This window comes from Hypanus sabinus, chromosome 13 (assembly GCF_030144855.1).
Source record: "Hypanus sabinus isolate sHypSab1 chromosome 13, sHypSab1.hap1, whole genome shotgun sequence".
Taxonomy (NCBI): Eukaryota; Metazoa; Chordata; class Chondrichthyes; order Myliobatiformes; family Dasyatidae; genus Hypanus; species Hypanus sabinus.
The window spans coordinates 16,137,202-16,161,207 of NC_082718.1; the positions used below are offsets into that span (position 1 = coordinate 16,137,202).

Genomic DNA, 24,006 nt, shown 5'->3' on the forward strand with positions numbered 1-24,006 from the left:
TCATATAAATTCAATTTCTCGTCAATATCAACTACATCACTATAGATCTCAATCTCCCAATCTCAGATCAACAGACCCCTTGCTTAATGGTATTGGTCCATGGCATAAAAATGGTTGGGAACCCCTGCTGTAGGCCAATTACATTGTAGCTTTATTACTTTCTCCCTGTGATTCATTCAGGTTAGAATTAGGATATTAGACTATAAGACATAGGAGCAGAATTAGGCCATTTGGTCTATTGAGTCTACTTCGTCGTTCCATCTTGGCTGATTTATTATCCCGCTCTACTCCCATTCTCCTGCCTTCTACCTGTAACCTTTGATACCTTACTAATCAAGAACCTGTCAACCTCAAATTTAAATATGCACATTGACTTGTCCTCCACAGCCATCTGTGGCAGTGAATTCTGCAAATTCACTAACATCTGGCTAAAAAAAGATTCCTCCTCACCTCTGTTCTAAATGGACGTCCCAATATTTTGAGGCTGTGCCCTCTAATCTGAGACACCTCCAATACAGGAAACCTCCTCTGCATATCTACTCTATCTAGGCCTTTCAATATTTGGTAGGCTTCAATGAGATTCACCCACTGGTTCAGCTGGAGACGCTCATGGAGTGAGTACTGTTTTGGATTCGCTCCATAACCTTTACTTTTTTTAACCTTTGATCATCCTTATTCAGCTTATTTTTACCTATACCGAAAGTTTCTTTATTCATTTTTTTTGGATTTACTGCCAAGAGTTTGTTGTGAACTTTTGAAGATATGCAAACAGAAATGTCTCTCAGATCTAAGGGACGGGATCCCGGACGTAATCCGAACGGTAACGGAAGAAAGCAGGCTCCGACACAACAAACTCAATTAACTTTTGAATTGTTTATGGAGGTTTTGGATAAAAAATTTGCTGAACTACAACAATTTTTTAAAGATATAAAGGCTTTTCAAGAGTACATGGTTAAGACGGATTTAGTAATTAAACAGCAACAAGCTCTTATTGCGTCTCTGCAAGAAGATGCTCAGAAGCGAGATTTGACTATTGGAAAATTGCAACAGGATTTAATTTCGACCATTAAGCTGATGGAAGCCCTTAAAGCCAAGAGTGACGATTTTGAGAATCGGTCCAGAAGGCAGAACTTACGTATACTTGGTCTTCCAGACGGCATAGAAAAAGATGACCCTTTGAAATATTTTGCTCAACTTTTAAAAGAAGCGTTTCCGACGATTTTCCCGAATAACCCCCCTTTATTGGATCGGGCACATAGAATTCGGCGTCGATCACCGAGTGTTACAGACAAACCTTCGGTGGTAATTGTCCAGTTCCATTATGTACATGACAAAGAACAACTTATAAGAGCTTCTCGTCGAGCAGGAATGATTAAATTCAAAGATTTTTGCTTCCGCCTGATCGAAGATTTTAGTTCAGACCTTTTAAAAAGAAGGCTTCTTTTTAAACCGTTGATGGCTGAATATTATGAGAAAAATCTGAAACCTGCGCTTCTATACCCTGCGAAGCTTCAAATATCTCCGTCGAATGCTCCATGACAGGTTTTCATTTCAACTTCAGAAGCGAGAAAATATCTGGAGGAGAACTTCCCTACTGCTACAGACACCAGTCTCTAATAAATGATCGATTCTGATCTTGTAAGATGGTTCTCGATCTCTTAAACCAGAATTAAAATCTGGTTATTGGTGTAGGTTCATCCTACACTTTATACTTAAGTTAAAGTGTGTTTGCGTCATATTGATTGTTTTGCCTTATACACTTTAATCATTTAACTACATATTTGTCTATTAACTTTGTTCCTTCGAAGGTATATTTTTAATTCTTTGAAGGTGAATTTTTCCTTGATTAAGATGGTGGTTTTTTGGAAAAGATTTTTGGCTTTGCTTAAGATGGCATTATGTTTATATTTTTCGCGTTTCTTCCGTACAATGCATCGCTTATCTTAGCTTAAATATTTTTTGTTTTGTCTGGGCCAGAGCCCGATTTATAAGTTTTTTTTTAGTGATTATATTTTTATTCTTTTTACAACTAACTATACTTAGAAATATGGTTTTTATTATAGCGATTTTAATTTTTAAAGTTGGGGTGATTCTTTTATATATATCCTTTTTATATGGAGTGTTCTTCAGCTGACATGGGGGTAGGATTAGTCTTACTTTTTCTCTTTTTAAGTCATATTTTGGCTTTTTCTCTTTTTCTCGGGGGGTGGGGGGTTGGTCTGTTTTTTAATTCTATTTTTTTTGTACCAGTTTGTGTTAGTTTTTTTATTTGGGCTGTTTTTGAACTTCAACTATGTCTGTGTTGTCGTCACTTCCGGGTCTTCTCACTACTTTTGTTCCTCTTCCGGGTGCATGAGTTTATAAGTTGGTTAACCCTTTTTATACCAAAGGGTTGATTATAGAATTATGGCTCAGACCATTAATTTTGTGTCTTGGAATACTAATGGTTTAAATCATCCAATTAAACGAAAGAAGATTTTCAAAGTATTCCAAAGACTTAATGCTCATATCATTTTTGTACAAGAAACTCATGTGAGGAGGGAGGACAAATTTCGTTGTTTTAGATTTTGGCGGGGTCAACAGTATCACGCAAATTCGAATGCTAAAGTAAAAGGAGTTTCAATTTTTATTGACTCCTCTATTTCATTTGTTCAACATGATATTTTTTCGGATCCGAATGGCAGATTTTTGTTAATTACGGGTTTACTTTGTAATAAAAAGGTTGCTTTGGTTAATGTTTATGCTCCAAATGTGGATTGTCCTGACTTTTTTAAGTCTTTATTTACTTCTTTACCCAATCTAAACGAATATAAGTTAATAATGGGTGGTGACTTTAATTGTTGTTTAAATCCTCTGATGGATAAATCTTTATCTATTCAGACTTTACCTAATAAGTCGGCCACTTGTATTAACTCTTTTTTGACTGACAATGGAGTTTTTGATATTTGGAGATTCCGGTATCCTAATGACAAAGAGTTTTCTTTTTTCTCACATGTTTATCACTCTTATTCAAGAATTGATTATTTTTTTGTAGACTCTTGTTTTATTCCATTGGTAATCGGTTGTAACTATGATATTATAGCTATCTCTGATCATGCTCCGTTATTACTTTCTATGAAATTTATGGATACAGCTTCTAATGCTAGACAATGGCGATTTGACTCTACCTTGTTGCAAGACTCTGAGTTTATAAAATTTATGGAGGAGCAGATCGACTTCTTCTTCTCAACTAATTCTACAGATGATATTTCCTGCGGAACACTTCGGGACACTTTTAAAGCTTATATACGTGGACAGATTATTTCTTATTCTGTTGGTTTGAGGAAACGTATCAAGATGGAAACTCTTTTATTGGTTGATAAAATTAAAGAGATTGATAAGAAATATTCGATTGCTCCTAGTAAGGAGCTTTACAAACAAAGGGTTGAACTTCAAATGGAACATAGTTTATTACTTACATCCTCGATTGAAAATCAATTAATGAAAACTAAATCTGATTTTTATATACATAGTGATAAATCTGGTAAACTGTTAGCTAGTCAATTGAAGAATGCTTTGGTTAAACGTCAAATCACTAAGATTGGTCAGCAGAATGGGAATCTGACAGTTAATCATGATGAGATAAATAAGGCATTTCAAGATTTCTATACCTCCCTGTATCAATCTGAATTTCCTCAAGATTATAATACCATGTCTGATTTTCTTGGAAAATTAAATTTTCCAAGGTTATCATCTGATGATCTTTTGATATTGGATACTCCTATTACGGATGTAGAAATTAAAGGGGCTATTTCCTCAATGAATTCTGGGAAAGCACCGGGTCCAGATGGTTATACAGTTGAATTTTTTAAATTTTTTTCCGCTACTCTTTCCCCTTGGTTAGGTAAGGTTTTTGAGGAAGCCATTAGATTAGGGAATTTGCCACAATCTTTTTATAGAGCTTCCATTTCTTTAATATTGAAGAAAGATAAAGACCCTACTAACTGTGCTGCTTATAGACCTATATCTTTATTGAATGTAGACTCCAAGATTTTTCCAAGTTACTGGCATCTAGATTGGAGAAGGTATTACCCAAAATTATTTCAGATGATCAAACTGGCTTTATTAAAAATCGTTATTCTTTTTTTAACATTAGGAGATTGTTGAATATTGTTTATACTCCCTCACATGATACTTCAGAATGCGTGATTTCATTAGATGCGGAGAAAGCATTTGACAGAGTTGAATGGCCTTACTTATTTAATGTGTTGGAGAAGTTTAATTTTAGTCCGATATTTATATCATGGATTAAATTGATTTATCATACTCCAGTAGCCTCAGTGTTTACCAATAATCAAAGATCTCCCTTTTTTCGCCTATTTCAGGGCACTAGACAGGGATGTCCTCTTAGTCCATTACTATTTAACATTGCCTTAGAACCTTTGGCAATTGCCATCAGACAATCACAGGATATTTTGGGTATTAATCGTGGGACAGATATTCATAAGTTATCTTTGTATGCAGATGATTTATTACTATTCATTTCTAACCCGGAGAAATCCATTCCAGCAGTTTTATCATTATTGGCTCAATTTAGTGAGTTTTCTGGGTATAAGTTAAATCTTAATAAAAGTGAATTGTTTCCATTGAATAAACGGGTCCCAATTTATGGAAATTTACCTTTTAAATTAGTTAATGACTTTTTTACTTATTTAGGGATCAAAATCACAAAAAACCATAAAGATTTATTTAGATTTAATTTTTTACCCTTAATTGATCAGATTAAAGGTTTGTTTACTGGGTGGTCACCTCTGTCTTTATCCCTAATAGGTAGGATTAATGCTATTAAGATGGTTATTTTACCTAAGTTTTTATATATTTTTCAAGCGATACCAATTTTTATCCCGAAATCTTTTTTTACTAATGTTGACTCTAAAATTTCTTCATATATATGGCAGAATAAAAATCCCAGGTTAGGTAAAACATATTTACAGAAGACAAAAAAGGAAGGCGGGTTAGCATTACCTAATTTCAGATTTTACTATTGGGCAGTTAATATTAGATATTTGTTATGTTGGTTGAAAGATGGGGGTGGATCTTTTGGCCCTTGTTGGGTGAGTTTAGAAACTAAATCGGTATCAGCTTATGCTCTGGGTTCTATTTTAGGGACTTCTCTCCCTTTTGCTCTTTCTAAATTGCCGAAACGAATTGACAACCCGATAGTTGAACATACTTTGAGTATATGGTTTCAATTTCGGAGATTTTTTGGGTTGACTCAATTCATTTTAAATAGTCCTATTGTATCTAGTTGTTTTTTTCACCCTTCCATTATAGATCAAGCTTATTCGGCTTGGAAAACTAAGGGATTACTAAGATTTTCTGATTTATTTTTAGATATTTGTTTCATGTCTTTTGAGCAATTATCCAACAAATATAACTTGCCTAGATTTCATTTTTTTAGATATTTACAGACTAGACATTTTTTAAGTTCTGTACTCTCTACGTTTCCAAATTTTGTGCCTTCAGATACTTTGGAGAGTTTATTTGAATTAGACCCTTTTCAAAAAGGGCTTATTTCAAAACTTTATAATATAATTATGAAGATACGTTCAGCCTCTTTATAAGACTAAAAAAGATTGGGAAAGGGAGCTTAGTTTTAGTATTTCTAGTGAGAATTGGGATAGAATTCTTCAATTAGTTAATACATCATCGTTATGTGCCAAACATTCACTAATACAATTTAAGGTCGTACATAGGGCCCATATGTCCAAGGATAAATTAGCTCGTTTTTACTCTCATATAAGTCCTATTTGTGATAGATGTCATTCTGAAATTGCGTCTTTAACTCATATGTTTTGGTCGTGTTCATTTTTGGAGAAATATTGGAAAGATATTTTTGATATTATTTCTGCGGTTTTGGATATCGATTTACAACCTCATCCTATTACCGCAATTTTTGGTTTACCAATGTTAGACTCACTGTATTTATCTTCTTCAGCCCGTCGAATGATTGCATTTCTAACTCTGATGGCTAGAAGATCTATATTGTTGAATTGGAAAGAAATTGATCCTCCCACTGTATTTAATTGGTTCTCTCAAACTATGTTATGTTTAAATTTAGAAAAAATTAGAAGTGGTACTTTTGAGACTTCTATTAAATTTGAAAAGTTATGGAGACCATTTATTCAACATTTTCATATGATGTAATATGACCCTGTGCCAAGTTCATTTGATTTCCCAGCTTTTAGCTTATGTATTTTGAGAGGACCGGAAGTGACGGCATTGATGAATACTTATTTTTGTGAGATATTATAACCAGCCCCCCCCTTTTTTTTCCTTCTTTTTTTTTGTTTCTTTTTTTTATTACTTATTAGTTATAGTTATTAGTTTAGCTAGTTTTGCATTATAAATTTTTTTTTGTTTTTTTTTTCTTTCTTTTTTCTGTTTTTTTTATATTATACATTATGAAATATTTAGATTTACTATGTCCATACATATATCTTATGGCTTAGGTCTTGGTAAACTCATATATATTGTAACTATTATGTATGTTTTTTTTCATATGTAATGGAATATGTATGTTGGTAATTTCTTTATCAATATATCATTTGTATTCTGTCCATATTACTAATACTAATAAAAAGATTTAGAAAGAAAAAGAGATTCACCCCCACCCCACCATTCTTCTAAACTTCAGCAGAAAAGGGTCCAGACCATCAAACACTCCTCTTACGCTAACCCTTTCATTCCCCATAATCATTCTCGTGAATCTCCTCTGGACCCTCTCCAATGTGAGCGCACTTACCAACTGCATCTCAGTGTAGTATGGCAATTGTCCAGTATCGGACCGCAAAGCACTCCAGCATGTGGTGAAAACTGCCCAGCAGATTATTGGCACCCAATTGCCCACCATTGAGAACGTATTACCATAAATGCTGCCTGGGCAGGGCAAAAAGCATTATCAAGGATGCATCTCACTCTAAACATGGACTTTTTACTCTCTTTCCATCCAGTAGGCGCTACAGGAGCCCTCTGCTCCCGCACCAGCAGGCACAGGGATAGCTTCTTTGCTGAGGCTGTGACCCTGCTAAACTTCACATCACAGCGCTAAGCAGTATTGCACCCATACTGTACCATCTCCGTACTTTTATATTTGTGTGCTGTAGCACTTACTTTTTATTTGCAGTTATTTTGTAATTACACTATTCTTTGCATTTCTGGTTAGATGCTAACTGCATTTCATTTGGCTTTGTATCTGTACTTGGCACAATGACAATAAAGTTGAATCTAATCTAATCAATATTTGCCTAGTAAAAACTAAAAAGCAGGACTTGCAAGCTTAAGAACTAATTTGTTTTCTAATTTTGTATTTTAGCTGTTTTTATCATTGACCAGAGAACCCAAAAGATCCATGATTATACACAGTATCCATTATCAATAAAACTTGCTTTTATTGAAAAAGTAAATTCTACCATGTGCAGTGTCCCCATAAATGTTATTGAAAACCCTAGGTCCTTTTTGTTTTTTCCGTGAAGAAGTGTTGAAGCCAAAGTGGGCAGACCTCTTATTTCTCTAGAATTACCTTCTCTTGGATTATGATGTTTCTTCCCAGCATCTTTGATTTTTATCTGTGGTCTCCTATATTGCTCCAACTACACCTACTTAGAGCTTAAGGAAAGACACATTATCTTCTGATGAAGCATGTTACAACCCTTGGGACTTAGTTTCTGCCCAAACTTCCTGTAGTTGATCATAGGCTTTTCGACCAGCAGATATGTGTGGATGTAATCTTAGCAGGAAATTGGACCCATTTTATCTCTTTATTTATCCTTTGTAGTAAGTGACTTAAGCTACTCGGTTAAAATATTTCTTTCTGAAAGAAATAACCATGCATTTCTAAAAGTTTTATTCTGCATTTCACTGGCTACAGCCCAAATCAATTCTCAAAAGTTAGAAATAAATTTTATGCCGGAATTAGATTTCATCTGGAGGTTTACAATTTGCTGTATTCTTAATGGAGTGAGCCTAGCATACAAAGTTCACTTCTAGGATTAAAATCTTCTGTCTTCTAAAACCTTATTTAAACAGAATTTGTATGACAAAACGATTATCAAACTTTTAGCTGAAGTAGGCCCTTCAATGCAGTTTCCAAGGAGCTGCTTAATTTTGTTCCCTACCCTTCTTGTTGAGTACTTTCTCAATTATCTTAGTCTGTGCCTAAATAAATAAAATGGTATATGCCATGTATTGAAATGGTAAGGTTCATTAATGTAGTTTGACACTTATCAAGTTATGGTGATGATGTCATCAGTCTGGGACAGAGCAACACATGATGTGAAGGAGCATGGAAGCGAGAATGAGAAATAAAGACATTCAGAGCTAGAAGTGTTGAGACATGATATGCATACTATCTATTTAAGTACTAATGTAGGTTACAAATACACAAAAGTATATAACTCTCTTGCCTAGCCTGAGCCAAAATGTTTGAGTACTTATCACAACACTCTTAACCCTTCCACCATTGCTCTTTAGATTTTCAATTCAAAAATACCAGACATACTTTAATGTTTAAAATATTATACCCCTCAATTCTGTTTTTCTCATTTCTGTGAAATAATTTGACATTGAATTAACCATTTTAACAGTGTAACCCTGTTCAGATGTTACTTGACACCAGTATTAATGAATTTCTAGTTTCAGAGGTCATTTGCAGCACTAGAGGATAGGGCAGTAATGAGGCATTAATTTTTTTTGGAAAACAAATAGTGAATTGATTTTGCCTCTCTAATCTTCTCGGGGAGGAGGAACAAAAAGCTAGATATGAATCTAATCTTGGTGCTTTGGTGGCTATGAATCCAATTTACAAAGTGCAAAATAGCAAAAGCTCAAGGGACAAAATTTACATAGAAACTTGCTAAGGAATTTTCAAATGATTCATTTTACCAGGAGAGAGTCTTTTAGCATCATACATTTTATTTGCTAAGTAGCAATTTATCGGCTACATTAATCCATTAAAATAGTAGTAATAAAAAGAACAAGAAATCATATATTGTAATGCCTAAACTGATTAGATATTTCTTTTAAGGAAGACCTATCTTCAGGTAAAATTGGTTTAATTTCAAGAGAACTTATTAAAAGTGCATCTTCCTCATATTTGAGGATGCTATCTTGATTGTTAAGAATATAGATCATACACAATGGTAGCGTAGTGGTTAGTGCAACACTTACAATTTGCAGGGTATTGGAGTTGATTGCTGACATCATCTGTAAGGCATCTTTATGTCCCCCTCATTCTCCTCAGAGGCTCTAATTTCTTCCCACACTCCAAAGACTTAACCAAGTAGGTTAACTGGTCATTGTGAATTGTCCAGTGAGTAGGTAAGGGTTGAATTGGGGTTGTTGGAGGTTCCTGGAACGGCGAGGCTTAAAGGGCCAGGTGGGCCTACCACACGCTGTATTGCTAAACTAAAAAAAGACATAGGAGCAGAGTAGAATTAGAGTATTTGGCCCATTAAAGTCTGCCCGACCATTCATTCATGGCTGGTTTATTTTCCCTCTCAACCCATTTGCCAGTCTTCTCCCCATGATCTTTGACACCCTTATTAATTAAGATACCTATCAACTGGTTCTTTAAATATATCCAATGAGTTGGGTACATACGGAATGACTACAGCTCGCTGTGGCAATGTATTTCACATGCTCACCACCCTCTGTCTAAAGAAATTCATGTTTCTCTCCTGTTCTATTCTGAAATTGTCCTCAGGTCCAAAGCTCTTCTACTATTAGAAACGATCCTCTAGCCACTCTTTCTAGGCATTTCAACATTGTGTTGGTTTCAATGTGATTTCCTTTTCACTCTTCTAAATGCCAGTGAGTACAAGCCCAGAGCCATCAAATGTGCCTCATGTTAACTCTTTTATACCTGGGATCTTCCTTGTAAGCCTCCTCTGGATGTTTTGCAATACCAGCACATTGTTTCTTAGATAAAGGGGTTAAAACGGCTCATAATACTCCAGATGTGGATTGACCATTGCTTTATAAAACCTCAGAATTCCATCCTTGCTTTTATATTCTAGTCTTCTTGAAATGAATGCTAACTTTACATTTGTCTTCCTTACTGCCAACTCATTTTTTTCCCCCATAATTTTCAGGTGGCTACCATGCTGTGAAAATTGGTGATCTATTCAATGCACGATACCATGTAATTAGAAAGCTGGGATGGGGACATTTCTCAACAGTATGGCTGTGCTGGGACATTCAGTAAGTAAACATTTTTTTGCAAATACTATACAGATAATTTTCATAATTGAACTTAAAATGTTCTCTATTTCAATTCCTTTTTATTTCCCTTTTACAAAAGTGCCATTAGCAACTATGAACAGAACTAATGGAAAATATTATATATTAAGCAGTTCAAGCAGCATTTATGGAGGAAGAAGTGGAGTTAATGTTTCTTATTGATAACCTTCCATCTGGACTAGGGAGAATTTAGAAAACTTGTGTTTTAAGCTGTGCCGAAGGAGAAAGAGTGAGGAGAGTACGAAGACTGCCTTAGGTTAGAGTTGAAGGGAAAATAGGTGACTGCCTCTGACTACAAGAAACTGCTAAGTTGTGGATGCAGCTAAACACATCATGAAAAGCTGTCTTCCCTGCATGGACTCATTGCCATAGTAAAGCAGCCAGAATAATCAAAGATCTCGCCCACATTCTTTTTTCTTACCACCCCTAATGGGCAGAAGACACAAGAGTCTGAAAGCATCTACCACAGACTCAAAAACAGCTTCTTTCCCACTATTTTAATCTATTAAATGTTTCCCTGCTATGATAAGATGGACTTTTGATATCTGAATATTTCTTCTTGTAACCTTGCACCTGTGTGCCTGCACTGCACCTCTGCACTGTAACATTACATTCTGCACTCTGTTATTGCTTTACCTGGTACTACTTCAATGCACTGTTGTAATAAGTTGATCTGTCTGGATGGTATGGTATGCAAGCAAGAGTTTCCATACTTAAGTACATGTGACAATAATAAACTAATCTATTAATTTCAATAGATGTTGACTGAGAAAATATGATAAAGGTTTGTCAATAGCTAATCTGTTTAAAAGGAAAATAATTGAGCAACTGAAAAAAATAAGAAACTGCTAGAACTGAAACGAATTATTTCAGATTTGCAGCAACTAGTGTGTTCTGTATATTGTCCTTTCATCATTCTTTGGTTATTTCACTCCTGTCAAGTAATCATCTATTTACACCTCTTACAGATTGATTAGCTGCCATTACCATCTCCTCTCAGCTGACACCAATCTCTGTCATCCATTTTGTCAACCTAATTAACCTTCCTTTATCTTGGTTCTACTTTACTGAGGCTACATCCACACTAGACCGGATAATTTTGAAAACGCCGGTTTCGTGTAAAAATGATAGGCGTCCACTCTATGTGTTTTTGAAAATATCTCTATCCACACTGAAATGGAGATTTCGGCGAATCTCCTCCTCCTGCACATGCGCAGGACACATCTACTGAAAACAAGTGACATGTTTGGTGTTGAATCTCGCCGTAAAAGTGTGTGTTTGTGTAGTTACAGACTAGAAAAACTTAAAATGATGGACAGCTGTTGGCTCTCGTGCAGGAGAACTTAAAAAAAAAACAAAAAAAAAACAAATACTGGAGTGTACGGCGGCAACCGACAGGGCGTTCACGGACAGATTGACCCGGCTGACGACGAACATTGAAAAGCTGACTAACTCTGTTGCATTAATAAAGCACCTTGTTAAATGTATAAAACATGTCTGCATCAGTGTTGTCTTGTATTTCCATACAATGTTACATTAGGCTGTTACACATCTATTGTCAGAGAAGTACTTGCGTAAATAGGTAAACCACCTTCATACGAGCAAGGACAGAAAACAGGGCAAAGTGAGTACAGTATACTTATTTATTCAGTAAGTTATGGGTCAAAGTATTTGGTGAGTACATTTCTAACTCTTCTGGCTTCAGTCTCTTTGCCGTCTGTTATGAAATTGTTGCGTTCAAGAAAACAATGAAATAGCGCGCTGCTGTCTGCCAGTGTTTTCAAAAGTCTCTGGTTACCCCATCCACACTGATCTGCCCGAGCAGCATTTTCAAAAATACCCATCCTGGAAAGCATTTCTGAAAAGCTCCGGTTTCGGGGGCCGAAAACGCAATTTTAGTGTGGACGAAGGGTGAAAACGAAGAGAAAAAGTTTTGGTTACAGATTTATCCGGCGTAGTGTGGATGTAGCCTGAATGTTCCCCATAATGCTGGACATGTCTGTCCATTTTGCTCCTGATTATTCAGCTGTTGTAGATCCTTGGAGAAAAAATTTAAGAAATTCCTAATCATTTGAAAAGAATCTCTTACTCATCTCTGTCGAATCAAGGTAACTTTCTTCCTGAAATTGTCCCCTTCAAGGAAAACATCCTATCATCTATCCTCCTAACACCTTCCCCCACCCTGCCGAGAATGAGGGTGAAATTTGGGAAGTGATATGTTTTCCAGGTCTCACTGTAAGGCTTTTTGTTGGAGGGCAGTGTATTGCAGCAAGGGGTAGATTGTTGCATGTCTTTGCCATATAAATATTGGGTATTAGGTCCCTCCTTTTGCATGCTTCACCAGAACCAATAACAAAAGTAAGTAAATGTTTTATTATCAAAGTATATATATGCCATCATATACAATTTGGTGCGATTTGTTTTCCTGCCGGTTAACTCAGCAAATCTATAGATTAGTCACGATAACAGGATCAATGAAAGATCAACCAGAATGCAGAAGACAACAAACTGCAGTACTGATCATTTACAAAGGCAAGTATTGTCTGCATTCTGTCTATGACTGCTAACAGTTGGGTAACTTTGGTTCTAGAGTGTAGGTGCCATAGATTAAACAACTTCCCATTAGTTCTGAAGATTAGCTCCACACCCATTAAAAGCAAATCATTCAAGTCTATCAACTGTTTATACAAAAAAACAAAAAAATTCCCAACAAGCTATAAGGTGGCAGCAGAGGAGATTCTGTTATCAGGCAGAAATTGGGAGGAACCTTTAGCATGTAATCATTGATACAGGTGAAAAATTTGCAAGGGCTTTGTAAGATTGGGTGCACTGAGATGGCTAAATCTTTTTGGTCTAACATACTGTTGGATTGGAAGGAAATGAGCATATAAAGGTGATCTGGTATGAAGAATATGATGATGTGTACATAAAATGGAAAAGATTTTAGCTTTGGCAATTTTGAAATCATTATCACATAAGAAAATAAGGTGCATGACATTCGGTCATGTGGTGCCTTGAGCTGATCTACTTCCTTGTCTTTTAATTGGAAAAATCTATATATCACGGCTTTGAACAGACTCAGAAACTGAGCCTCCACAACCTTCTGAGAAAGGTTGAAAAAATCACAAATTCTCCCAGTGACTAGATTCCCCAAATTCCTCCTTGCACTAGTCCTAAATGGCCAACATTGATTTTTCCAACTTTGGGTAGTTTTTACCCTCTCCCATCCTTCTTCATTTCCCCACTCTGGGCTTTTATTTCTTCTCATCTGCTTATCACCTCCTCCTGGTTGCCCCTTTTCCCTTTCTCTCATGATCTACTTCCTCTCCTATCAGATTCCTTCTCTAGCCCTTTGCCTTTTCCACCTCCCAGCTTCTTACTTTGTCCTCCCTTCCCCTCCCACCTGACTTCACTATCACCTTTAGCTTGCCTTCTTTCCCCTCATCCCTCCTTATTATAGCATCTTCCCCTTTCCTTTCCAGTCCTGATGAAGGTTATCAGTCTGAAATGTCGACTGTTTATTCGTTTCCATATATGCTGCCTGACCAGCTGGTACCTCCAGCATTTTGTATGTATTGCTCTGGACTTTCAGCATCTGTAGGATTTCATGTTTATCAATCACTTAATTGTCATAGTTCCAGACTCTGGAGACAGAGAAAACAATTTTGAGTATCTTGTCAAATACTATTATAATCTGTAGTTTGAAACTTAGTGACTTCCTCCAGATAACCCTCTCTCTAGTGGAGAAACATGTCATCCCAGGAATTGACCTGGTGTATCTGTATTGCAGAGGCTCAATATGTGAGAAACTTCCTCGGGGGGTGGGGGGGGGGGGGAGGAAATGGATGGCAATTAAGTGATCAACAATATTAAAAATTTGGGGGAATTAGGAATGAATTTTACATAATGTTCTCAAAGTTTTTCATCGTTGACTTGGAATCAGGCAGAATCTTATGTAGCAGGTCAAAGAAAGCTTGAGGAAAAGGATCTTGAGAGCCTGGCAATGATGTTAGTTAGTTTTGGTCATTTGAAAAGTCCCATTTGAAAACCCCTGTGTGTCAACCCTGTGCCACTCCCAACATCAAGGCAGACTCAAGCAAGTGCTCATGACCCATTGGCACGAGGGATGTTAACATTTTATCCTGTATTTATTCATTTTTTCTGTTTGATCACAATTGTGGATTAAAAAAACTGAAGATCCATGTTTCCTGAATTCTTAGCAATATTGTTGTCAACTTTAGTTTAAGTTTACATTGCTGCCACGGGCACCACACCAGTGTAGTAGTTCACACGACACTGCTACAGCACGGGGCAATGGAGTTTGGAGTTTAGACCCTTCGTCCTCTGTAAGGAGTGTTTGCCCCAAGTGTTCTGGTTTGCTCCCACAGTCCTAAGATGTACTGGTTAGTTTAATTGGTCCCGTGATTAGGTTAGGGTTAAATCAAAGTTGTCGGGGGTTGGTGGATCGATGCTGCTCGAAGGGCTGGAAGTGCTTACTCTATTACTAAATAAATAAATCAATATGCTAAAGTACTACAGTGTCTGACTTGGCTTGAGATAATAGTCCAAAAAGTTAAAAAGTGTTATTTGGAAGTTAGTGTTACGGACTGTTTCCATTGGATTCTTGGACCAGAGGAGCCTTGAATATGAAGGCAAAGGTTTAAGATGAAAGATGAAAAATTTAAGATTCTAACAGCTAAATTTTTATATGTAGGGTGGTCACTATGTAGAATGAGTTGCTTGAGGTGGTGGTGGAGGCAGATACAATTATAACATTAAAAGGATACTTGGATTGGAAGGGCAGAATACACCAAATGGAATTAACGTGGATAGGAATCACAAAGGGCAAGGACAAGATGAGCCAAAAGGGCCATTTCTGTAGTACAGATGTTGTGGTTATTCCCACACTCCACAGTGGCAGGGATCATAACAATCTATTGACATTAAGCTGTAGAGAATTTTGCTTAAGATTGTAATTCTGATCATAGCAATCACATTTAGATCAATGATAGTGTTGTCTGCATGCAAATTAAACAGATATAGTGCATCTTGATATTGAGAGTAATAAGGAGCAAAGAAATAAAATAATACATCTGTATGTAGGTAAGATAGTGGCATGGAAATGGGCTGCATAGGAGGAAATTGGGATATTTGGAGTGGTCAGCAATGTTGAAGGTGATGTGGATGTAATAAACTGAGGCAAAAGCACAATTATAGTTGCACAGAGTAATATCTTGTGACTTCTTGAGCATTTGTGGGTCAGACTGAAGGGTCTCCAATGTGGGAAGATGGAAAAGCTCCAACAGAATTTGACTCCTGGCAGAGCATTTTAATCCATTCTCTGCTATATTGGTGAGTGTTAATGTAGAAAAAGTGACATTTGATGCTATCTTCAGTTAATCCCTGTTGATTTGGTTCATATACATGCTGGGAGCCCTCTAGAACTCCAGATTTTGTTAACCTCACTTCCACCCAGACATCAAAAGTAATTCTTCAGTGAATTACTAATGAGACCTACCATGTAATTGCAGACAAACTACTTTTTCTGTGGGGTAATAATCTGATGTTTAAAAAGTGCATACATTTGAATTGATCGAACAAGTCTTTTCAAATGAAATTATTGAAAATATTGTACATCTCCAAATGTAGAATACCATGTAACTGTTTTGGTAATTGTTTTTCAGAACATATGTTAATCATGTTTCCATAATTCTGGAAGCATGAATATTGCAGTAGCACTGTGCCCTGTTATAGTTTTATGATTCTTGTGGTAAATGTCTGATGACAGTTGACTCTAGGAAAGCTGTAGAGAAAGAAAAAACAAAAATAAGAATAAATTGCCCTTTAATGTTCATGTTGATTTTGAAAGTGAGAAGCAGCGTATCTCACTTGTTGATTTATAGATTAGAAAATTAGCATAATGCTGGAACTGCACCAGATATCCAGGTTAGGTTTCTGCTGTCGTCTGTAAGAAATTTGTATGTTCTCTCCACGACCGTGTGGGTTTCTTTCAGGTGCTCAGGTTTCCTCCTACATTCCAAAGGTGTGTGAGCTAGAAGTCAAGGTTGCAAGGTCATTGGGCCAGAAGGACCTGTTACCATGCTATTATCTCTAAATAAATAAATAAGATTCCAGACAATGGAAAAAGGTAATGCACAGCTATATGAATAAAAATATAATAAAATAATATGTTAATTCAGACATATAACACAACACTGATATTTACTTTTAATTGCAACTCTATATTGTGGAAGAGACGCACTCATGTTAGGTTAGAAATTTTTGTCTGGCTTGAGCACGTGGAAAAGATTTGCAAAAGAACTTGCTACAACAGCTCTTCACATTTAAAGATTAAACAGTGTTTAAAATTTTCTTCTTTTGGAAGTACCCCTGCTGGCTCCACCCGATGCACATCCCTACTCAAATGAATGCACGCACAATAAAAAGTGCATTTGCGCATCCAGTTCTGTCGTGGAGTGAAGTATAGAGTATTCTGTCAGTGGAAGATATTTATGCACATAAAAAGAAGTTGCATTTGATTGGTTCTGAACAGACTTGAAGATTTTGCTCCCACCTACCTACCACTTCTCAATCAATGGTCAAAATGTTTGTTGCAAAGCAGAAAGTTGCTGATACTAGAACTATTTAGTGGCTTGAGAGAAAAACATTGGTGTATCAGGTGAGATGATCTTTCTCCAGGCATATTAATTTTCAATCTCAGGCTTTTATTGCATCATAGGACTGAAATAATATTAGTAATCAGTCTTTCTATCATTCTATCTCAGTGCAGCCAGACTATCCTCCGATAATGTCTGGAATCCATTGTTTAGCTTAGCAGAATGCCTGTGCAGAGCTCCTTCAGCAGTCATTTCTCTTCCAACCTATTAATTCTAATATTTTCTCAAAGATTTTTCTTCCGTAACCTCAGAATTTATTCTTTCTTCCTCTACATTACATTCTGGTCTCTATCGTATCATTTAAAATATGTGTGGGGAACAAGCTAGGAAAATGTGTAGGTTTTTCAACTGTAATGAAAGGACCTTGATAATTGCCAGGTTGTTGGGCTGCTGAGTATGAAATCCAGTGGATTATTACGATAGGGAGGATGGTCTCTTTATTTGAAGAGTAATAACAAGAGGAAAGAGAATATTGCATGGAGGATGGCAAGCGACCAGTGGTTGAGAGTTTGGGAAGTAGAAGCCATTGTTGGTGAAAGGCATTGAGGGGAAGGGCCATGTGAGAGTGGAGTTGAGTTGGGTCCAATAGCAAATAGTGAAGCATTTTTCAGATTGGAGGACCATTCTACAAATTCACAAAAAATGAAGTATGGATATTTGCAGTCATTTTGGGTGCACCAGCCCCCCGCTTAGTGCATGTTTTTTTAATCCTAACAAACTGACCAATGTAAAGTTTGAAGCAGCCTCACAAGGGCATTGTAAAATGTGAATTATTCTTCATCCTGACGGCAAGGCCATTGTGTAAACTGAAAGCATTGCCACTACAACACTAGTGGAATGAGACAAAATAGATTTGTTGTCTTTTCAGGACTTTCAAAAAAAACTCATTCAAGTCTGTGGTACCGAGGGTACGATAGGGTCTTTTAAAGGCTTTTAGATAGGTACATGGAGCTTAGTAAAATAGAGGGCTATGGGTAAGCCTAGTAATTTCTAAGATAGGGACATGTTCGGCACAACTATGTAGTCCGAAGGGCCTGTATTGCACTGTAGGTTTTCTATGTTTCTGTGTTTACCCAGAGTAATCCTAGGTTAATGATAGCTTCCATGAAAATGTTGGTAACATTGTGTCTAAACCTGTTCAGCTTTCTTTTCACCAGCACCTCCTTCAAAGCATTCAATGTTTCTTGTTCATCTTGAACTAGAACCCAGTCATTTTCATTCTCAAAAATACACTTGCTGATCAACACTAACTACTTGTCTAGATCTGTCACTTAAAAAATATTCTTTTCTGGTGTCAAATTACTCACCAGTTCACTTTCTTGGTGATCCATATGTGAGTGTTTCTTGTCTTTTCTCTTTGATTCTTCTAAAATCAGAGAATATCCTTTCATTCCCTTCATTTTCAAAACAATTCTAACGACTGAATATTAAATATTTTCCAAAATAAAATCAACAGAAGTGGGCAGTACTCCACATATTATGCATTAGCTATAAAGAAGACAGACTTAACATTTCAGGTTGATTTTTCATTCTTAGATTGATTTCAGATTTCCAGTCTTTAAATATTTTGCTTTTGGATTCCTGTATTTTTGACAGAATGCTCCATTTTTAAGCTTGATTTTTCATTTGATTTTATAGTGGAAAACGATTTGTTGCCATGAAAGTGGTAAAGAGTGCCCAGCACTACACAGAAACAGCTTTGGATGAAATTAAGCTACTCAAGTGTGTAAGTATGACTTCATTAGTAATATTGAAACAAATAATCTTTTGCATTTGATATAGCTAGCTTACTATTTTATAATTTGGGGACTTCATAAATTGATATTTTGGTACATGTCAACTCTAGTTGCATGTTTTTGTTGACATCAGACCATATGATTTCCCACTGATAGGCCTGCTGACAATCAGAATCTGTGCTGCATGTTTCATGGATTTTTATTTTGAATTACAAAAGCTATTTATTCACATCGCATTGCATGATTTTTTGACCATTAATCAAATGGAAATTGATTTCTATTTTCTTATTTTTTTGCAACTAATACAGAATTGTTCAAGGAAATAACAATCTTTCTCTGGAAAAGAGTATAGTTAACAATCGGGCTGAGACCCTTCATCAGGACTGGAGAAAAAGTGATGAGATGCTGAAGATTCATCTGTTTTTTCTCTCCAGTCCTGATGAAGGGTCTCGGCAGGAGCATTATCTATGCTCTTTTCCATAGATGCTGCTTGGTCTGCTGAGTTCCTCCAGCATTTTGTGTATGAGTTACTTGCTTTCCCAGCATCTGCAGATTTTCTTTTGCTTAACAGTCTTTCTCTGGCTGTTTGAAAGAAACATTGATTAATTACAAGATACTCCAAAGCAAGACTGGCAATCCTCAGTTTACATATTAATTGTGATTTTTGAATTGAATTAGGAACTGATTTATCTTATACGGGGAATTTTGATTTTTTTCTGAAGCAATAGACTTCTAAATCATTGCTCATGTTTTTCTTTTGTCTGGAGTTTGTGCTAATTGTGCATTTGCTAATGGCCTTCTTGCATCATAAGGTCAGAAGCCATAATGCCGTCATAAAGTCAGGGATATTCCCTGAGGTTACCATTATCTAGTTCCAATGGAAACAGCCCATTCCTGCATCCAGAAAGACTCAGGCAGCAATTTGGACATAGGTGTAGAAGTGACCAAAGCGCCAAAAATGACCACCTTCAAGAAGAGAGGGCTTATTTGCCTATCCTCGACATTTACTATTGAGTCCCTCACTATCATTATTCTGTAGTCACCTGGGCCAGCCACATGATCACTGTGACTACAACAACAGTCATAGTCTGGCTAACTTTTGGCAAGTAAATCGCATCATATTACTGAACACTTTGTCGTGAATTACAAGGCACAGGTCAGGAGTATGTCAAATATTTCCTCCTTGAATGCACAGTATTCATGTGAAGCTGAACACCATCTACAAAATGCACTGCAGTATTCCAGCACCTTCCACACCTTCAATTTCTACCATTAGGAAGGACAGCACCAAGTACATGACGATAACACTTTGTGCAGTGTTTCTCTCCAAACTGTACACTATCCAGACTTTGAAAGATACTGAATCAGAATCAGGTTTAATATCACTAGCATCTCATGAAATTTGTTGATTTGTAGCAGCAGTGCATTGCAGTAGATCATTTTTTAATTGAGGGATGACTGCGCAAGCGCATGGACGTCAGCAAGTTAGACCAGCATGAAGAGTTTAAAAGGAGACAGCTTTTTAGAGCGGGTGTTGGAAAAGCAGGTGGCAGAGTAGGAGGGCTTTGGGTCAACAGGGCTTCGGCGATAATGGGTCGAGGTGAGGTAGGTTACCTGTGAAGTTTAGAAACAGGAAGTATGTCTTTGAGGCTGGTGTTCTGTGCTGCATGCCAGATGTGGGAAGTCTGGGAGTCTCTCAGCATCCTGGAAGGCCTCATCTGTGCCAGGTGTGTCGAGCTGCAGCTCCTTAGGGACTGGGTTAGGGAACTGGAACTGGAGCTGGAGCTTGATGACCTTTGTCTGGTCCGGGAAAGTGAGGAGGTGATAGAGAGGAGATATAGGCAAGTAGTCACACTGGGACCTCGGGAGACAGATATGGGTAACAGTCAGGAGAGGGAAGGGCAAGAGTCAGATACCAGAGAGTACCTCTATGGCTGCCCCCTTAACAATAAGTACTCTTGTTTGAGTACTGTTGTGGTGGGGGGGGGGGGGGGCTACTTGGTGGAAGAAGCAGTGGCCACGCCTCTGGCACAGAGCCTGGCCCTGTGGCTCAGAAGCTTAGGGAAGGAAAGAAGGCAGCAGTAATAGGGGACTCTATAGTTAGTGGGTCAGACAGGTGATTCTGTGGACACAGGAAAGAAACACTGATGGTAGTTTGCCTCCCAGTTGCCAGGGTCCATGATGTTTCTGATTGCATCCACGGTATCCTGAAGTGGGAAGGTGACCAGCCAGAGGTCATGGTACATATTGGTACCATTGACATAGGTAGTAAAAGGGAGGAGGTCCTGAAAACAGGCTATAGGGAGTTAGGAAGGAGGTTGAGAAGCAGAACCTCAAAGGTAGTAATCTCGGGATTACTGCCTGTGCTACACCACAGTGAGTATAGGAATAGAGTGAGGTGGAGGATAAACGCGTGGCTGAGGGATTGGAGCCAGGGGGCAGGGATTCAGATTTCTGGATCATTGGGACCTCTTATGGGGCAGGCGTGACCTCTACAAGAAGGACAGGTTGCACTTGAATCCTAGGGGGACCAATACTGTGGCAGGGAGGTTTGCTAAGGCTTTTGGGGAGAGATTGAACTAGAATTGCTGGGGGGTGGGAACCAAACAGAAGAGATGGAGGAGGGGGCAGAGGGGCAGGAATGGTTACATAGAGTGCCAGGCTTTATATATTTCAGAAGAGAAAGGGAGGGAGGCAAAAGGGCTGGGGGCTTGGCACTGCTGATCAGAGATAGTGTCATGGCTGCAGAAAAGAAGGACATAATGGCGGGATTGTCTACTGAGTCTCTGTGGGTGGGTTAGGAACAGGAAGGGGTCAATAATTCTACTGGGTGTTTTTTATAGACCACCCAACAGTAACAGGGCCATCAAGGAGCACTTAGGGAGACAGATTCTGGAAAGCTGTAATAATAACAGGGTTGTCATGGTGGGAGATTTTAATTTCCCAAATATTGATTGGCATCTCCCTAGAGCAAGTGGTTTAGATGGGCTGGCATTTGTTAGGTGTGTTCAGAAAGGTTTCCTGACACAATATGTAGATAAGCCTACAAGAGGAGAGGCTGTACTTGATCTGGTATTGGGAAATGAATCTGGTCAGGTGTCAGATCTCTCAGTGGGAGAGCAGTTTGGAGATAGCAATCACAATTCTATCTCCTTTACCATAGCTTTACAGAGGGGCAGGAACAGACAAGTTAGGAAAGTGTTTAATTGGACTAAGGGGAAATATGAAGCTATCAGGCAGGAACTTGGAAGCATAAATTGGGAACAGATGTTCTCAGGGAAATGTACGGAAATGAGGCAAATGTTCAGGGGATATTTGTGTGGCGTTCTGCACAGGTACATTCCAGTGAGACAGGGAAAGGATGGTAGGGTACAGGAACTGTGGTGTACAAATGCTGTTGAAAATCTAGTCAAGAAGAAAAGAAAAGCTTACGAAAGATTCAAAAAAACTAGGTAATGATCTCTAAACTAGGTAATGATAGAGATCTAGAAGATTATAAGGCTAGCAGGAAGGAGTTTAAGAATGAAATTAGGAGAGCCAGAAAGGGCCATGAGAAAACCTTGGCGAGCAGGATTAAGGAAAATCCCAAGGCAATCTACAGATGAAGAGCAAGAGGATAAGACATGAGAGAATGGGACCAATCAAGTGTGGCAGTGGAAAAGTGTGTATAGAACTAGAGGATATAGTAGAGATACTTAACGAATACTTCAGTTTTCACTACAGAAAAGGATCTTGGCGATTGTAGGGATAGAAACATAGAAAACCTATAGCACAATACAGGCCCTTCAGTCCACAAAGCTGTGCCCAACATGTCCTTACCTTAGAAATTAACTAGGGTTACCGATAGTGCTCTATTTTTCTAAGCTTCATGTACCTTTCCAGGAGTCTCTTAAAAGACCTTATTGTATCCACCAGCATTGCTGGCAGCCCATTCCACGCACTCACCGCTCTCTGCATTAAAAAAAAGAGACATCCCTGACATCTCCTCTGTACCTACTTTCAGGAACCTTAAAACTGTGCCCTCTTGTGCTAGCCATTCCAGCCCTGGGAAAAAAACCTCTGTTTTTAAAAGCCTCTGTTTAAAAAGTTACCGGGGACTTGCAATGTATGACATGTTATAGTGCATTTTCTAGGTTTTCCCATTGTTGTGAAAAAAATCAATCCTTCTCCATGTTGCTCACTGCTTTTCAGTCATATGTTTGAAGAGACCCTCTTCCTTGAGTCACCAGAGGACCAGGGGCCCTACTCTCCTATCTTTCTTTCCCAGGATAGATTTCATTGTAGAACAATTTCTAACATTTCCTTCAGGCACAATATATCACTGCTTTGATAGAGATCAACTTGAAATCTATTCATTCATCTATTGATTTATTCAGTTTTCAGCATGCAGCCATTTATTGCCCATCTCTTTCTCCCCTTGAGACTGATAATAATGGCTGACTTACAGTGGATTAAAAAGCTTGAGCATATAGACATTAAGAAAGAGGATGTGCTGAAGCTTTTGGAAAGCATCAAGTTGGATAAGTCTCCGGGACCAGATGAGAGGTACCCCCAGGTTACTGTGGGAGGTGAGGGGAGGAGATTGCTGATCCTCTGGCAATGATCTTTGTATCATCAATGGGGATGGGAGAGGTTCAGGATGATTGGATGGTTGCAGTATTGTTCCCTTATTCAAGAAAGGGAGTAGAGATAGCCCAGGAAATTATAGACCAGTGAGTCTTTCTTCAGTGGTTGGAAAGTTGATGGAGCAGATCCTGAAAGGCAGGATTTATGAAAATTTGGAGATGTATAATATGATTAGGAATAGTCAGCATGGCTTTGTTAAAGGCAGGTCGTGCTTTGCGAACCTGATTGAATTTTTTGAGGATGTGACTACATTGATGAAGGTAGAGTTGTAGATGTAGTGTATATGGATTTTAGCAAGGCATTTGATAAGGTACCCTATACAATGCTTATTGAGAAAGTAAGGAGGCATGGGATCCAAGGGGACCTTGCTTTGTGGATCCAGAATTGGCTTGCCCACAGAAGGCAAAGAGTGGTCGTAAATGGGTCATATTCTGCATAGAGGTCCGTGACCAGTGATATGCTTCAGTGACACACACAAAATGCTGGTGGAACGCAGCAGGCCAGGCAGCATCTATAGGGAGAAGCGCTGTTGATGTTTCAGGCCGAGATCCTTCATCAGGACTAACTGAAAGGAAAGATAGTAAGACTATCCAGCATCTGCAGATTTCCTCGTATATGCCTCAGTGATCTGTTCTCGGACCCCTTCTCTTCATAATGTTTATAACTGACCTGGATGAGAGAGTGGAGGG

The 24,006-nt window shown here is 37.9% G+C and overlaps 1 protein-coding gene across 5 annotated transcripts in view; it reads left to right on the forward strand.

The window, feature by feature from the left end:
- The window catches only part of LOC132403659 (SRSF protein kinase 2-like), a 227,168-nt gene that overhangs the window by 93,063 nt on the left and 110,099 nt on the right, over positions 1-24,006 (forward strand). For 4 of the 5 annotated variants that reach the window (XM_059987182.1, XM_059987180.1, XM_059987181.1 and 1 more), the window contains 2 exons: positions 10,131-10,239; positions 18,594-18,681. In XM_059987182.1, coding sequence (XP_059843165.1) covers positions 10,131-10,239; positions 18,594-18,681 — 197 coding nt within the window. Of the gene's footprint in view, positions 1-10,130; positions 10,240-16,292; positions 16,427-18,593; positions 18,682-24,006 lie in introns of all 5 variants that reach the window. The other variant, XM_059987184.1, reaches the window with a different exon arrangement.